General features: G+C 49.6%; 1 protein-coding gene across 10 annotated transcripts in view; it reads right to left on the reverse strand.

Annotated features, from left to right (window-relative positions):
- The window catches only part of Snph (syntaphilin), a 43248-nt gene that overhangs the window by 10294 nt on the left and 15156 nt on the right, over positions 1-17798 (reverse strand). For 4 of the 10 annotated variants that reach the window (XM_034495724.2, XM_034495723.2, XM_034495725.2 and 1 more), the window contains one exon: positions 46-142. In XM_034495724.2, coding sequence (XP_034351615.1) covers positions 46-95 — 50 coding nt within the window. In that variant the 5' untranslated portion in view covers positions 96-142. Of the gene's footprint in view, positions 1-45; positions 14950-17798 lie in introns of those variants that run through there. The other 6 variants (XM_076929959.1, XM_076929957.1, XM_076929953.1 and 3 more) reach the window with 5 other exon arrangements.

Genomic DNA, 17798 nt, shown 5'->3' on the forward strand with positions numbered 1-17798 from the left:
TTTCTGAGTCTGAAGCCCAGGCTGTAGACAAAGGGAGAAACTCACCTGCGAGATCCAGCAGAGGCCCGTCTACTTCCCTGCAGGGACATGGCCATGAGGCTGCGGGTCCTGGTTAGCGGCGGGATGGGCGGTGTTCCCGGGGCTGAGGAAAGAGGGCGGGTTGTGGGGGGCGTAGGGAGGGCAGGGCCAGGCCATGTCATCCTCTCACTGGGGCCACTGCCTGGCATGGCTTCTCCTCTTGCCCTTCAGGCACGACACCCCAGAATCAAGCGAGGGCCTATAGGCTAGGCTGCAGATGGCTGCCTCCACCAGTGAATTCAGTGGGGCTTGGCACAGGCTGTTAACCCCAGTTTAAAGTCTCAGTTCTCAGAGCCTCAGGGGTGGCTGGAAGTCATCAGTCCAGCCCCAGATCTTCCAGGTCACAGTGAAGGTGCCCAGAGTGTTGAAGACCCTGCTATAATCAGACAAGGGACTCCTGTCCACCAATGCAGCAAAAGGACCTATCCTACCAGGAAAGCTTGCTTCTCCCCAAGTCCCTGCCCTTCAGATCCTGCCTCCCACACATCCAGTCCTCCCTCTTTGGCAGGGGCTGCAGGTCGAAGGACTCCTGGTGCAGGAGTAGGAGCCCCAGGTTAGGCCGGGCTGGTCTCGCTGACCATCGCCTCCCCAGTTGGCACGTGGTTCAGGGCTTCCTGGCTACAAAGGAGACAAGACAGACGGACATACCAGCACACGTGTAGAAAGATAAATGGATACAGACAAAATAGGTCATTCCAAGATGTGTCACACACATGTCCATGTACATGCTCAGGCACCTGCCCACAAGGCAGGACAAGCAGCCAGGCCCTCTGATTGCCATGCTGCATGCAGGCATGCCAGCCCGTGTCATATAAATATGCATGCTTATTTTAGCACATCCCAAGGACTTGAGCACAGGTTTGATGTACAGGAGGCCAAGGTCAAGAGAGTAAGAAGCCCTCCTTAGCTGCTGAGTGTTCCAGGATGGGTGGGTCTAGTGAGTACATTCACATGCCCAGGAGATTTGAGATAAGGGGTGGGTGGACCCAGGCCTATTAACTCCGTTGCCAGGGTCCTTAGGATGTTCTACTGAGCAGAGACAAGTAGGGGCAAAGGAGAGCTCTGCAGGGATGTCTTTGGGGATAAGGGGGAGGGAGAGACCCCATGCGGAGGGTTAGCTGTCTGGGATCAGGGCTACACTAGCATCAGGGTCAAGGGAGAGAAACCTAGGCTTTCTGTAGCCAGTGGCTAGTTTTGAGCCAGCCCGAGAGGTGGCAGCCCCTGACTCCACATTCAGGAAAGGGACTGTAGACAATAGCCTGGGAAAGCTGAGCTGAGGATGCCATGCCCTGGACGTCTGCCCATGCTGGAGGAGAAGCAGCCGCCGAGCCAAGCCCCAGTGCACACCAGCCCGTGCTACATGTGTTACGTACATCACGCCATTGACTTCTCCCAACAGCCCTATGAGGAAGTGCTGAGATTAGTCCCCTCTCAGAGATAAGGAATCAGGGCCACTACAAGCAAAAGGACTTGCCCAAGTCACACCTCAGTTGTGTGGCAGGACTAGTATTTGAACCAGACCAGCATCAGATACTGAGATCTCAAACCCCAGAGTTCCTGACCCAGGGACTACCTCCTTCCCACGTCAGGCACCCCCAGGAGCCTGCTTCTCCTGGCCAGTAGTGGGACCATCTCCTGAGTGGACAAAGACACTACTCAGATGGCCAGTTTCCTGGCTGTGATACAGAACACAGCCTGTTCCCCTAGAGGGCCTGGACACAGCCAGCATTGTCTGCCCGAAGGTGTCAGGTGCTGGGCTGCAGGAGCCACTGACACCATGCCTGTCACCTGAGCTGCCCACCTTGCTTGGCACCACTTCCCACCTACCAGTCTCAGTCACCCAAGAAGAGCCTCTGGGGAAACATCGGGACCAGACCCACAGAAGAGGGTATGGACTATTACAAAGTGGGGAATCAGTGGGCTGTATGCCTGTCTAGAGAGGCACACAGGGGTCCCTGTCTCTGAGGCACAGGAGGACATAATAGGAGCAGCTGGAGTAGGACAGGTAGCGGGTGGATGGTATTTGCTCATGAGTGGACAAAGCTTGGAGCACTGCCTGCCACAGAGTGATTCCTCTGTGGTCAGGTGACCTGCTAGCAGCTTTCTTTCATTTGGGCCCTTGCTAGTCCATCTCTTTACTGGCTCTGTTCCCATCAACACTTCTCCTGGCCTTAGGCTGATATCGGGAGGAGGAAGCACCTTCAGCAGGCCTCACCTCCCAGGATAGCTCCTCTACCACGTCAGCTCAGGTGAGTGTGGCTGAACAGTCAGCAGGGTCCAGGTGAAGCTCGAGGCCCAGGCCTTGGGAGGCGGGTCAGAGAGCCTTAGACAGGAACTGTATGTGGCCCTGGTACAATGCAAGCTTTGTCCCAACTGCCTCTGCTACTACCTTGCTTGGCAACCTGCTTCTCCCTCCTCCTGAGTTCCGTTTTCCTTCCTCCCTGGCTGCTGGTGGGAATGGGGTGGCATTTGTACCTGGACACAGCTAACAGTCTCCTGGGAAACCAGAACCAGCTATTAATTCAGGGCAGAGTGGAAGTGGCATTTCCCCTGCTGGGATGGGACCTCACAGCCAGGGTCCCTCTTGGGAAGGCAGAAGCCACCCAGGCCCACAGGGTACCTCCTCTTCAGGATCCTGCTCAGAGGCCCCAGTGTGTGTCCTGTGTCTTCTCAACTCCTCCCTCTCCTCATAGCCCTACAAAGGAGACATGTTGCCATGGCATTTATTGCCATGTCGCCTGTTCAGCCTGGAGTCCCACAGGCCTGTCCCTGGGCAGCTGGAGGCAGCCGCTTGGAATAGAAGGTGAAAGGAAACCCGAAGCTATGGGAGCATGGCCAACAATCTCTGTCCCTTCAACCCCAAGGGCACCCACCCCTCTTCACACTAGTGTCCCTGTTTCCCCATTGTGCGCACTCCATAGCAACCACACAAACATCTGCCTCTTTGATTGGTCATTCCCATGCCCAGTGCTGCCTAAGGGCTTATAATGAGGAGCAGGAACTGAAAGGATGCAGAAATAGGGCTGAACAGCTTTGGGGTTGAATTCTGGCTCTTGTACTCTCTGAATGCATGCCTCAGCAAGTCTGACTACTGCTGAGATTCAGCCTCTCATCCGCAGTGAGCTGGTACTGTGAAAGGAACATGAAATAGTGCATGCACATGGCATGGATGGCTGCCCTGTCACACATGAGCCACTGAACAAACAGGAGCAGTGGTCTGAAAGTAGAGAACTGAAGTGTCATATGACCTTCAAAAAAGAAACACACCCAAGACATTTTAGTGGCCTCATGAAGGTCAAGAAAAGCTTCTTCTAACCAGAAATGTGTGTTGGGTCTGGAAGGATGGGCAGGAGTCCATCAGTGGGAAGACAGGGCAGCATGACCAAAGGCAGTAAGTAACTCAACAACACAGCCGATGGGGAGGCAAGGATCAGTGGGAGTGAGGCCACACAACCTGGTAAGCCAAGGTCGTGTCCAGTGGGCCACAGGGAGGCATGGAACTATCCCACAAAGAAGATGGGCACAGGAAGTGAGCGTGCAAGGAAGCCCTGGGTAGAGTTTGTAGGGAAAGGACAAGACCTGAGGAAAGGACACCAGGTAGCAGGCTGTGAAAACCTTCCAGGGGTGAATTTAGGAGGGCATGGGTCTGGGCAGCAACAGAATAACAGAGAAAGAACCTGGACCATGTTTGAAATCCACCAGAAGCTTGTGGTTATGTAAAAATTAAGTGGGAAACACTTAATCTTGGTGATCAAGTCCTTTCCACCTACAACAGTCTCCTATTCCCTTATTTTCTTCTTCTCCCCTCTGAGTGTGTGTGTTCATGTGTGTGCATGAGTATGTGCACGTGTGTACATGTGCATGGTTATGTCTGTGAATATAATGAGAGTTCTGCTTGTCAAAGCACCGCCATATCTCTGTTAGAGCTATTTGCCACCCATTCCTCGTCCCCCACCCCAGGTCTGTGTACTCAGCCTGTGCGCTGCAGCCTTCCAACAGGGACTGGGCCCCCATCCCTTCCTGTCTTAACCCCTTAGCTGAAGTTCCCTGATGTGTGTCATAGGAACAAATATAATCAACACACAGTTGTTCATAATACAATGGTTTAAAACCCTGTGCTAGATCATGGCGCTAGACCAGATGGTCTCTGGGGTATCCGGGTCCCACATTCTGATTTAGAGCTGTTTACAAAACAAAGGCCTGGAACATGATGCTGTCTCTTCACTGACTAGACTCCTGGGTCGCAGTTTCCACAGCTGTCAGATTAGAAAGCTGCATCTCTTGGGAGATCCTGGCATCTTACTCAATGGGGGGAGCAGCCAGGTGCTCAGGTCAACCAGTGTTCTAAGTGAGAGTCCCAGAATATACCTCTGAAGGTTTTTATTTCCCAAAGCATCAGCCATCTATGAAAGAAGAAAGCAACCCTGAAACCCCAGAGAACAGAACAGGCTGAGCTTATGACTCAGCCTCCAACAGCTATGCAAAGCAGAGCATGGCAACCAGAGCTTGGGAAGGATCCCATCTCTGCCAAGGCAGAACCTGGAACATTCTTCCCTGGCAGATACAGAACTTGTGCTCCTCGGATGCTAAGGCAGAAATGTTTACCAGCAGCTACCCTCCAACCTCAGAACTTCAGGGCAGCTCCACTGAGGTGTCAGGCCAAACTCTGCAGGCTTCAGGGCGGTCTCATCTTCCCCCATCAGCAGACTCAGGTCCAGCCTTCCTGCACTTGAGCTGGCAGGGGTTGGGGGAGGGAGGACTTCTCCAGGTCACTTCCTGTCTCTGGCATAAGCCTCTCCCAGGACTGAAATCACTCAACAGAGCCATTGGATTCTGTGTTCTCACTGTGGCAGCCCCAGAACAGTGGCAGGACTGTTCCACAACTTGGCCAAATACTGCAGGGGTTCCCAAGGCAACCAGGAAAGGCTTGAGGGCTGAGGCCTCTCCACAGGACTAGTCTCAGATGCCTCAGCACTGGTCCCAAGCCTCGGTCTACACACCACCTAAGGAAACTTAGCTCTGGGCTGCTAAGCAAGGTGGGCTCAGTCTTTCTCCTCCATTTCAGCCAGTGGGGTCCTCATATGGGTTCTACTCACAGAAGTTGTGCTGATTAGTGATTGTCAGCACTGGGGATGAGGAAAGCGCCCTTCTGGGTGTGTCTGAGGGGGCCATTCCAGAGCAGAGTAACTAAAAGAGGAGGCCACCCTAAATGTGGGGGGCTTCATCCCATACGCTGGGTCACAGAGCTGAAGAGAGAACAGAGTCTGTATATGCAGTTACTCCCTCATTCTATCAGTCTGTCTTTCTCTCTTTCCCCTCTCGGGCTGTTGTGAGATGAGCAGCTATGTCTCTCCCCCATAGGCTAATAGTACTTAAATCCCCCTTTTCACTTTGCTGAGATGTGTTGTCACAAGGACAAAAACTGACTAGAAAGTCTGAAGATGTGTGTGTATGTGTACGTGTGTGTGTGTACATGTGCATTTGTGTATACATGGAAGCCAGAGGCCAAAGTGGGGTGTCTTCTTCAACGGCTCAGCACCAGTTCATCTAGACTGTCTGGCTGACAAACCCCAAGAATCCTATTTCAGCCTCCCAAGGGCTGGGGTTACAGGTGCCCACCATGCCAAACTGGGGATCCAAACTCAGGTTCTTAAGCTTGTGTGGCAAGTACTTTACAACTGAGACATCTCCCAGGGCCAATAAGACCATTTTGCGTGTTTTGTTTGTTTTTAGAATTCTTTACTGTTTTTTTTTTAAATTAAAAAGATTTATTTTTATTATGTGTCTGAGTGTTTACACTTAGACATGTGCATCACATGTGTGCCCAGTGCCCATGGAGGCCAGAAGAGGACTTTGGGTCCCTTAGAATGTAGTTACAAATGTTTGTAAAGTACAGTGTGGGTGCTGAAACCCAAACCCAGGGGAAGGCCATTTTTTAAAGAAGGCTTTGGAGGCTGAAGATGTATCTTAGTAGCAGAGGCTTACAGAGTATGTGAGAGACCCTGGGTCCAATCTCAAGTACTGCCTAATAGCCCCAAACAAGAGGGTGTTTGCAGCTTACAATTTTGGGATACAAAATTGTCATATCCACTAGGATTGCTGTAAGAAAACAGGTACTGTTAGGAGCGTGGAGAAACTCTAATGCATGGCTGGCAGAAGATACAACAGCCACACTGACATGGCAAACAGTTTGGGAGTCCTCCACAAGGCTAACTGGGACGGCCTGTGAGCCTGCAATTCCACAACTAGAAATATTTCCCAAGGAACGAAGCAGACATTGAAGCACTGTGTGCAGGGTTGACAGGCACCTAGTGCTTGTCAGCAGGAGATAGTGTGCCCTGCAGCACATCCATGCACCAGGATTTCAGCCATTAGACGAAGTGAGGTAGTAACATGTGCCACAACAGCAGTGAGCCCTGAAGACACTGCATTAAATGAAAGAAGCCAGACGCAAACACAAGTACTGAATGATGATGTTTACAGAAAATACCCAACATGGGCAAATCCAGACAAACAGAGGCCACTGAGTGAAGCCACTTAGTAGTTCCCAAGAAGAAACAGAGAGCAGCTGCCGACAGGAGGTTCTTAAGGAAGACGATGCAGATGCTCGGGGATTAGATAATGGGGCTGGTTACACAATTTCGAGTACGTACATTCTCGGGGTGGTATGTTTTTCAGAGGGGAAATTTTATGGTCCATGAACTACATCTCAATTTTAAAATCCCAATCAAGATAAATCCACGGAATCTCTATTTTAAATGAATAGTTGCTAAGGAATAGGCATGGTCTAAGAGGGAGAGGATGGTTCAGAATGCTGGGCAGTGGCAGCAGGGCAGGATGGGGAGCCAGCTCTCTGCCCTCACTTGAGACCAGAGGCAAGCACAGTGCGGACATTACTTCCCAGGGGTTCTTCCTCTGCCCTCTCTCTAACCTGAGTAGGACTGTTCCTACTGTTCTTATAAGCAAAGGAGATGCTCTATCCAGAGACCTCTGTTCTTGCCTCTTCCAACTGTCTCTTCTTGCAGCCTAGGGACAGTACAAGCAGTCCCCTGAGACCCCCAGGAACTCTGAGCCACATTACATGGTCATCGGTAGCTACCCAGGGCACCCTCTTCCAGGCCAGCTACTCAAGGACACTGACCTGGGCAACAACTGGCAGGCCTCCTACATAAGCAGGGAGCAGTAGGGTGACCCTGGGTCCACTCCTTCAAATCCCAGTTGTTCCAGAATAGACCTTCTGCAGACACTAAGGAGAGCTGTGCGAACAGAGGGGTCATGGTGCCAACTTCGGCTTGGTAACCAACCTCGCAAATGACTCTTGGCAGATGGCGGCCCCCCAGCAGCCCTGCATATGTTTTCCCTGTGCTTCCTGACTGATAGAGCCATCAAGGTCTGCACATCCTGTCCTGCCCCTCCTCCTCTCGAGCAGCACAGGAAGAGGATGATGGTGGCATCCCATGCTTGGGCTTCTCTCTGTAGTCTGGGCCTTGACTCTTAGGATCCTAGGTTCTCATCATTACTTATGCCGGCACCAATCCCAAATACCAGCACGGGCTAATGTGGTCTCAGAAGCCGAGGATGGAAATACCTCAGGGAGGATTTGTCACCATAGGGATGACACAAAGAAATGAAAATCCAGCAAGAGCAGGTAATGTGTTTGCAGTTACCCAGCAAATAGGAGACAGTCTGGGCTGGCAGCTAGCTTCCAGCAAAGGGCGTCCTTCACCCATTCCTCCACCCATCCTCTTTTAAAAGCAGGCCAAGTTCAATAAGGAAAAAGGGGAGATTTTCCAAAGGAGAAGCTTTAGGAGGAAAGCTAAGGGAGGGGTGAGACAAGTGCTCTACCAACTTTCAGCAGATCACACAAGGCAAGAAGGTGAGACTGAGGCCCAGAAGAAAGGGGGCCACTGCGCTGTGAGTATAGACAGAGTGGTTTAATCCCAAGCTTCTCCTGATTTAAACAGGGCTTAGGACCAGTCTTCCTTATGGTCAACGAGGAACAGGTTCATGCTTTGGGGAAAAAGAAAGCCATCCCTTAAGTGGGTGTTAAAGGAAGAATTTCTGCACAGGATTGGTTGCAGGAGAAGAAACCTATTCCTTGGGAGCAGGCAGGGAGGAGCCTGAGAGAGAGAGAAAAGGCAGTGCCTTTGGAACTCAGCCCAGCCAACTTTCAAGTGCTATGTTGTGTTCATGGGGCCTGTGTAACCAAGGACCAAGCAGATATGCAGATGTCAGAAGTTCTGCCTGGGACCACAGCCCCTTTTCATGGAGACAGCCCTCCATGAGCTGGTGACTAGATAGCCTCTACCAGCTGGGAAAGCCAAACCAGGACTGACATACAAAAGCAATCTTCCTGACACTCTAGCCCAATGGCTCTCAACAATCCTAATGCTGTAACCCTTTAATACAGTTCCTCATGTGGTGACCCCCAAGGATAAAATTATTTTTGTTTTTACTTCATAACTGTAATTTGGCTACTGTAATAAATCATAATATAAGTATCTAATATGTGGGCTATTTGATGTGCAACCCCTATGAAACATCATTTAACACCCCAAAGGGGTCACTACCCAGGGCTCTAGTCCACAGGTCACACTTTGTTAGCAGAAAAACCAAAGACTTGTGAAGTCCACAGTATGAGCAGTAGTATCAGGAGGCATGACCCTGAAACATGGCCAACCTGTTCTGATCTCACCAGTATTCATGGCGTGCTGCTTCTGTTGGGAGCCAAATTGCATCTCTGTTCCTGAGGGCTTTGAGCTGAGCACAGAAATGCAGCATGGCTCACCCAAGCGTGCTCTGTGTTGCCCATGAGCCATGCCCCTCACTGCAGCCTCCTCCTCCCTCCTCTGTGCTTGCTCTTTGCAGCTGCCAGCTGCCCTGCCTGCTTAGTAGCTGGTCCCTGTCCAGCTGATTGCTGGTGGCATTTCCCACATTGAGCTGAAACCCTTCACCTCCAGGAAGCTCCCTGGCTTTTAGCAAGGTGCAGCATCACTCATGTTTGCTGGATGAGGGCCAGGTAGTAACAAACCCCTCTCCAGAAAAGTCTTTCCAGAGAAGCTGTCCTGTCTCTTGACTTAGTCAAAACAAGCATTTTTAAGATGCTTTTTTAAGTGGAGAGTCTGCAAACACTCGGGCCCCACTTAAAAGTCTTTTGTCTCATAGAGAAACCAACTAACTTTACAGAAACAGCATGGTTCTGGGATCAAACGCACATGGGTTCAGGTTCCTAATGCCATTGCATCAGTCTTAAGTCTCAGATGCCTTTTCTGCAAATGGGGCTGATTACACTTGTACACGGGATAGCAATGACAAACATCACCAGCAATAAATAATGCCTGCTCCATGTTGACACAGAGAGGATACCTGTCTATTCTCTTTATAACTATTTTAAAATTTTTATAACAATAATGTGCATGAGTGAGTGAGTGTGTGTGTGTGTGTGTGTGTGTGTGTGTAGAAGAAAACCTACAGAAGTGGGTTCTCTCTGCCATTGGATCCATGGATAGAACTCAGGTTGTCACACTTACAAAAATGTTACTTGTTGAACCATCTCACTGGCACTATTTGGCTATGTATATATGTGTGCTTTAGAGTGTGTGTGTGTATGTGTGTGTGTGTGTATGTGTGTGTGTGCATGCTCGCGTGTGCATACAAGTGTGAGTATGTATACTCCTGTGTGTACAGAGAGATCAGAGGTTGGTCTCTATTGTCTCTGTCACTCTTCAACTTATTTTATGAGGCATGGTCTCTCCCTAAAACTTGGAGCCCACCAATTAGTTAGCCTGCCTGCCCTGTCAGCTTTGGTGATCCCCACTGCTGGGTTATAAAAGTGTATCACTAAAGCTGGATTTGCTTATGGATGCTGGGAATCTGAATTTGGACCCTCACACTTACTTGGAAAGTACTTTACTTGCTGTACCATCTCCATAGCCATTATCTTCTTTAAAACACACATACACCCCAAAGCCAAAATAATTTTTGTATATATATATATACACACACACACACACACGCTGTGCATGGGCAAGCTCGAGCTCGATGTCCATGGAGGACAAAAGAGCACACTGGATACCCTAGAACTGCAGTTATAGATGGTTGTGAGCCGCCATGTGGGTGCTGGGACCCAAACCCAGGTCTTCCGGGAAAGCAGTCAGTACTCTTAGCTGCTGAGCCATCTTTCCAGACTCACTTTAATGTAGTGCATGTATTTTTATCTTTATCCTAATCCTAATTCTTTTTGTGTATGCATGTGTATGTGTGATGTACATGTATGTCATGTGAATTTATACATGCGTGTCTGGGCATGTGTGGAGGCAAGCATGTCTTCCTCAATCACTCACTACCTTATTTTTCGAGACAGGATCCTTCACTGATCCTCAAGCACTCTGATTAGGCTACACTGGCTGGCCAGTGACCTCCAGGGATGCACCCATGTCTATCTCTCCAGCACCACTGGAGACACTGAAACCTGTTTTCCTCATGGGTTCTGGGGGCCTCATGTTCAGCGTTTGTAACACTTACTTTACTGACTGAGCCATTTCCTTACCTTCTCAATCCAAAATCTTAATGTGTGATCCCAACTACAGAAGCATTGTGTGTGTGTATGTGCGTGTTTGTGTGTCCATGTTCCAGTGTGTACACATGCATGTGGAGGTTAGAGGTCAGCTTTGAGAGTCATTCCTCAGGAGCCATCTATCTTGTCTTTTGAGACAGGGTCTCTCTTGCTGGGGTCACAGGTTAGGCTAGGCTAGCCAGTGAACTGTCTCCAACTCTTCTGAGCTGGCCTTATAAGTGTGTGTCACTATGCTCAGCTTTCACAGCAAGCTCGTTCAGGACTGAGCTACCTCTGAATCCAGCTCCCTCCAAACATTTTTTTTTTTCCACCTTGGTTCTAGTTGGGATGTGGGGAGTGCAGAGAAAAAGTCAAAAGAAAAAAAAACCCACAAGCCAATAACTGTCTAGCAAACAATGGCACTTCAGGACACTGCCTCTTGGGTGTAAGATAGCACTCCGAGATTAGCATTCCCGAAAGCACAACTCTAGTCTTTCCGCAGAACTCTGTTTCTCAGAGGCCTTCCTGCTATTATTACTAATAGCAATCCCACTGCTCCAGCTGCAGGAGGCTCTGATGTGCTTCAGGGGAGCTGTGGTGCCCTTCCTTCCCTGCTCAGCACATCCAGAATCTAATACCTGCCAGAGCTGCCCATCCACGGTGTCGGCTACCACCAGCTGTCTCTGGATGCAGCAATCCTCTTAGCTCCTACAATCCCATGGTGAGACAGGTCCCTTCAGAACAGGGATCGGATTGTGGCGCTCCATCTAGGGGCTCTGGCTGATCTAAAGTCCTTTATATCCTTTTCTTTCCATCATTGACTGTCTTCATCCTCTGCTCCTGCTCCCCCCACCCACTATACCTTCTCATGCGTTCCCACCCCAGGGCCTTTGCGCATGTCAACTCTGCCTGGAAAGCTCTGCCCCCACACTTCTGTTCAGCGCTCTCTTCCATGAAGGTCTTTGTCCCTGGGGTGTCTTGTTAATGCACCTCAATTAATATGATACAAGCTTCCATGCCCCAGCATCCCTCTCCCCTCCCACACTTCACTGCTCTCCTGCATCCTCAGCAACCACTAACATTTATACACTCATTTGTCTATTGTCGTTATAAGCTCCAGGAAAGTAAGGGCATGTGCCCATCTTGTATGTTCCCAGGCCTTAAGCTAGTACCTACGCTCTGCCTAGCATCCGACACAGACTTGCTGAATGATAAGTGTGTCTGCACTTGCTTGGGATGATGCGAGCTTTTCAGCAACGGAGGCAGCTCGGACTCTTCGCTGGCACCGTCACAGTTTCTTCTTGCTCAGTGCTTTGTGTAGTGGGTCATCTTTCCTTCAAGGCTGAGTTTGCTCCTTGGCAGAGACCTGAACACAAAACTAACAACTGGATCTCAAGGGCAAGAGTGAAAACAGCCTTCTTAAAGGCTGCTGTTTCCCCAGGAGGGGTGCTCTACAATCAGTCTCCCCATTCACCTCCCACCCTCTGCAGTATGGGGACTCTCTAGAACCCAGAACTCATTCCAGCTGCCTCTCCATATTTCTCACCATCTTGTGAAATCCCATTTGGTACATCAGCAACCCCAAAGCCTGACATCAGCTCTCAGGGGAAGACCAACACCTAACATATAAGCTTGCTTTTCATTATTCACTGATTTTATATTTTGTAAAGTCACCTACTTGCTGATATTTATTTGTAGTCTCAAAATTAATAAAATTGTAATACTCAAAATTAATTTCAACTCTTCCCCAGTCATTCACACAGGCACGAATGACAGTTTGGGCTGCTCGATGCCATGTTCTCAGGTGACAAGGCAGCTTCTTAATTTTTTTTTTTAAAGAGAGATTTATCTTATGTGAGTGTTTTGCCTACATGTATGTCTGTTCACCATGCACATGAAGGCCAGAAGAGGGCATTGGATCCCTTGGAACTGGAGTTACAGATGGTTGTGAGTTATCTTGTGAGTGTTGGGAATTGAACCTAGTCCTCTAGAAGAACAGCCATTGCTCTTAACCACTGAGCCACTCCCCCCCAACAAGGTAGCTTCTTGGTCAAACTCATCTCCTGTAAGCATGGGAGCTAGTTAAGGTCTATGAACAGCCAGATTTGCAACACTTTTGCTCGTGATTTCATGGTTGAAATAATTGCCCCAAGCCTTGTGTTAAATTACTACCTGGTGCTTCTCTGAACAGGAAAGCTTTTTCACAAAGAAATACATTGATGGGAAATATTTTACTCAGGGATAAACCACAGAGCTGTTGGGTGTGTGTCCTTGGGTGTGAATCAACACGTATTAAATAAGATATATTTAGACAGAAACCCACATGAGGCAAGGTTATGAGTGGGTGAAAATGTGACAGAGGCCAGCAGAAACCTAACTCTGTGACTCCTTTAGGCACAATGGCTCAGTACTGTACAGTTTCTAGTTTGCTGTAGGCTGTGGTACTATATTGTAAAATATAGTACCACAAATCTGATAGTCCAAACATAGCTGTGGTGGTTTGAATATGCTTGGCCCAGGGAGTGGCACTATTAGGAGGTGTGGCCTTGTTGAAGGAAGTGTGTCACTGTGGGTGTGTGCTTTGAGACTCTCCTCCTAGCTGCCTGGAAGCCAGTCTTTTCCTGGCTGCCTTTGGAATAAGAGGTAGAACTCTCCACTCCTCCAGTGTCATGCCTGCCTAGATGCTGACATGCTTCCCGACAAAACGATAATGGATTGAACCTCTGAATCTGTAAACCAGCCTCAATTAAATGTTATCCTTTATAAGAGTTGCCATGGTCATGATGCCTCTTCACAGCAATGAAACCCTAACTAAGACAACAGCTAATTTTTTTTCATAGATGTGCACACGATGGGTCTAGCTGTATCTCCCATCATGTATGTCCCAGGCTTGGTACAAAGCAGTGCCATTAGCACCAGCTCGGGGGAGGGGGGTCCCTTGTGGTACAAGAACTCAGATGATAAGTCAGGCTCCTTAGGATTCAAATCTCAGCCCAGGGTAGCTGTGTGTCCTTAGGCTAGTCCTCTCAGGGTCAATTTCCTTAAATGTGCCCAAGGTACACTGCCGTCATGACAATAAAGGTAGGTGCCTGGCATAGAAGCTCTTAGCGCGTGGAGCATGTCGTAACTCAGGTAGAACTTCCAACAAGTGGCAAGCTAGCCTTTGAAGACTAAGTATTTGGCAGGAGCAAGCACTAAGGCCACACGGACCCATCTTTTCCCCCTTAGCACACTTACTTTCTCACTCCTGCCTAGGGCCTGCCATGCAGGCTTTATCAATGACTGTCCATCAAGAGTCTGACCCAGAGCATCAGAGACAGAGGGTGTTCAGACATTGGCATCCACTGCAGAGCCAAAGCTACACAGCAAGCAGTGGCACGCCACAGGCCACCTCCCTTTGCCTTGCATCATCTATCTGTGGTGGTGAACATTGATAAATTAAGAGACTTCCTATTAATTTGAAAATCCATATTTCTGACCTATTTGAACGAATCAAAGAGTTTACATCTTTCCGTGCCTACTCTAGAACAGCAATGGAAGTTGAGGCTGTAACGTGGCCCCTCCCAGGATTCTGACAAGAGCTCTCCTGCTTGGTCTGGTTGCTTTCTTGGCTGCCTGGCAGAGTAAGAGTTTCTGGTCTCTTCTAGAGATATTATATAGGCAGAGGATCTTAGCTTGGGGTATAGCTAAGTGGCACGTGTCCAAGTCCTGAGGCCATAAGTGGTAAAGCTAGGATTTGAAGCCTACGCTTGTGGCAGGGTGCTGTGTTGCACAGTGGCCTAGGCCAGCCCGGCAGTATTCTTTTGGCTATTGCCAGATGTTGGTGAAAGTGCTGGACTGGGCTAAAAGGGAAAGCCTGTTGGACAGGGCCACTGGGGCTGCAGAGCAAACAGAATACACCCCTGACTGCAGCAGGCAAAACCTCTCTTCTTCCCTGCAGCTGGTGCACATGATCCCCACTCTCTGAAACAGCCCGCCCTTCGCTGTTCTGTTGACACTGGGCTCTGGTATATCCCTCTAAGCTGCCTTTCTTAAGAGCACACAAGGGCCTCCTTACAGAGACTGTGGTATGGTAAGAAGAGAAAAGTGAACTGTCCTAGGACAGGACTGAGCTGGAAACATCAGCAAAGGACTGGATATGAACCTCAGAGGCCCCTCCCTGCCAAGTGAGGCTCAACTGTGAAAATGTGTTTAGTGATGATGGCCGCCAGGAGCCACACCATTGTCTAGAGGGCACGTTACAGACCAATGCCCTGGGAACATATAGCAGGAAGGCTCCGTGGTGCAACGGCTTCTTTTCCTTACGGTCAATTTTTTTTTTTTTTTTTTTTTCTTGAGACCAGATGCTGTATAGCCCAGACCAGACCCAAACTCAGTGTAACTGAGGCAACTTTGGACTCTTGATTCTCCTCCCTCCGCCTCCTGAGTGCTGCCATCATAGCGGGGAGCCACCATGGCTGGGTCACTTTTAAGCTAAATATAGTAGTAAAAGTGGTATCTACCCTTTAAAAAGGCCCCTCTAAACACAGAAGAGAGATAGTGTGTGTGTTTTGTTTTTTGTATAGCCCTGACTGTCCTAGAACTCACTATGTAGACCATGCTGGCCTCAGACTCAGAGACGCACATGACTCTGCCTCACAAGTGCTGGGATTAAAGGCATGCACGCACCACTACCACCTGGCTGGCACACAGTATTTTTGTGAGAGGGGTATTGTTATTGTTTTTGCATGGTTCTAACCATAGTGTATGTGTGTTCATATCTTTTAAAAATTTTAACATGGTTTAAGAATTGTCCATATGGTGCAGTCTTTATAAAACGTGTTTTCTGGGGGCTGGAGAAATGACTCATTGGATAAAGTACGTGTTGTGCAAGTGTGAAGAGCTGCTGGGATCTCCCAAATCCATGTAAAAGCTGCACACAGCAATGCGTATCTGCAATCCCAGTGATCCTAGTGAGGAGAAGGGCGGTGGAGACAGGAAAATCCCTGGAAGGCAGAGGCCAGACAGCCTGGCACACGGGTTGTCCTCCGCATGTGCTGGGGCATGGCTGTGCCTATACTCACACACGTGAGCGTGCACTATGCACCCACACCCACCTAACACGGACACTGGTGAATATGCACAGTGGCTTATGGCTTGCATAATCTTCCATCGCTGGCCCATGATGGTTAACTTTCCTCTTCTGCTAAATACCAGAGCCTTCTCATCATCAAAGCCAGTGCAATTGCTATCTTTGTCTGTAGCTATCGTTCTACATTTAGCGTTATTTCCTCATGACGGATCCCTGGGTGGATTCCAGTATCAACAAGCCTGGATGTTCTGCCAGCCAAACTGCTTTCTTGAAGGATCAGGTTGCCAGCTGACTCCTCTCACCCATAACATCTGCACAGTGGCTGGATTTTCTGTGTGGTAAAGCCACTGTTCCTGACCAAAGCTTTAAAGGACAAAGTTAAGCTCAGACACAAGAGCCATTTGATATAATTTTGCTGCCTATTTTCCCTGTGGCCAGTGTCTTTACACCCATGTGGCAAGAGGGAAGAGTGTTTCTGCAGGAGTCAGATGGGAGCCCTTGGACAGGGTTCTGAAGAATGTATAAGCGCCTCCTGTGAAGTTTAAGTGTGGGGTCAGCAGTTAATGGTCCAGAATGCTGTGGTGGCTGGGTACTGTGCAGCCACCTGCAGTAGGGACAGAGGGGCTGTAGAGAGTAAGGCTGGGCCAGGATGTATAAGAGTGTGTGGGAAAACTCGCAGGTTCAACAGCAAGTCAGGTTTAATGTTGAAGGCCAGGTTTACGTCATAGTTGGTCTTGCCCCGGAGATGAGAGGAGGCTCTAGGTGAGCAGGTAACAGATAGATTAAGAGGGCCATAGGAGCTAAAATGAGATGTTAGGGGAGGGGTCAGAAGCAGAAATGGCTTCATGAGGAATTCAGGAGGTCAATTCTTCAGGGCCAGAAGAGATGGCCCCTGAGGCACAAGGGGAAGAGCCGTGACAATGCCTAGGTCTCTGAGAGGCCATGAACACCAAGCCCGTCCTCCTCGGGTTCACACTTCCTTCTCCTGTATTAGTACAACATTAATTTTGTTCAGGGATGGCAACATTCCCAGCTACAAGCAGCTACACAAACAGCCCCAATTCCGGGTGCAAGTCACAGTAGCAGCTCCAGCCTGTGAACTATGGGCAACAACATGTTGGGCTTAAGAACCTGGCCAGCTGTTCATCTGCAGAGGCTGAGCCAGAAGGGACCCCATGCCTTCAAAGACGGGAGTCTTCCCAGGTCCCTGGAAATAGGGCTGGCTTCAGAATCAAGATTTAGGAAACAGCAGCTAAGCAATCTACAGATGACCCGGGCATCCTGAGATCCCCAAAGATTTACTCTGGGAACCAGAAAGGGGCCTCTGGAAAGTTCCTCTGTTCTCCTGGGGATAGAGCCTGGGCACCTACCTCTGCCCACGGCCACACACCTCTCAGAGCTGTTGTGACATCACAACCTCACCCCCATGTCTTCTTCCCAGCTACATTGCCTGAGTTCACATGGAGTCCCAGCCTTGCTCATGCAGTGTCCTCTGACAAGCTCTTGGGAACCTCTCAGGCCTCCTAGTCTGCCAAGATCTTTCAGGCAGGGAAGCCGGTCAATGGCTCTGTGGGCGGTCAAATCCACAGCTCCCACCTGTGGTCCTGTTAACTCCGCCCCTTTAGAGTATTGCTTCACCTAGGAGCTTCAGAGCCTTGACAATGCCACCACGCCCCCGTGGAAGAGCTTTTGTAGCAGAATAAAAATGCTGCTCCTATTCAAGAGAGGCAGAGCATAGCAGAGAAGGCTGCCAGGCAGCATCCTCTCCCATCCAGGCCTGGCCAAGCCCCACAGCCCTTTCTGAATGAGAACCCCCACTCCCCACCCCCCATTCCACCCAGAGGCCTTAGGATGTCAATGACACAGAAACATACTCCTCATCCTTGGGTGGAGATGGACAGCTGGAGACCTCAGCCCCCACCTCTCGTCCACAGAAAGGCTCTGCTGTCACCATCTTATAGATGAAAGAGGCAGAAAGTGGCCAGACCCTCCTACAGTCACACGACTAATGGCACAAGGAGCAGCTTAGAAAATCAGCGTCATGAGTGAGCGCCGACTAAGCTTCCATGGGGTCTTTGTTTGCACAGAGAGGTT

The sequence above is a fragment of the Arvicanthis niloticus genome, chromosome 2, assembly GCF_011762505.2.
Source record: "Arvicanthis niloticus isolate mArvNil1 chromosome 2, mArvNil1.pat.X, whole genome shotgun sequence".
NCBI classification, from domain to species: domain Eukaryota; kingdom Metazoa; phylum Chordata; class Mammalia; order Rodentia; family Muridae; genus Arvicanthis; species Arvicanthis niloticus.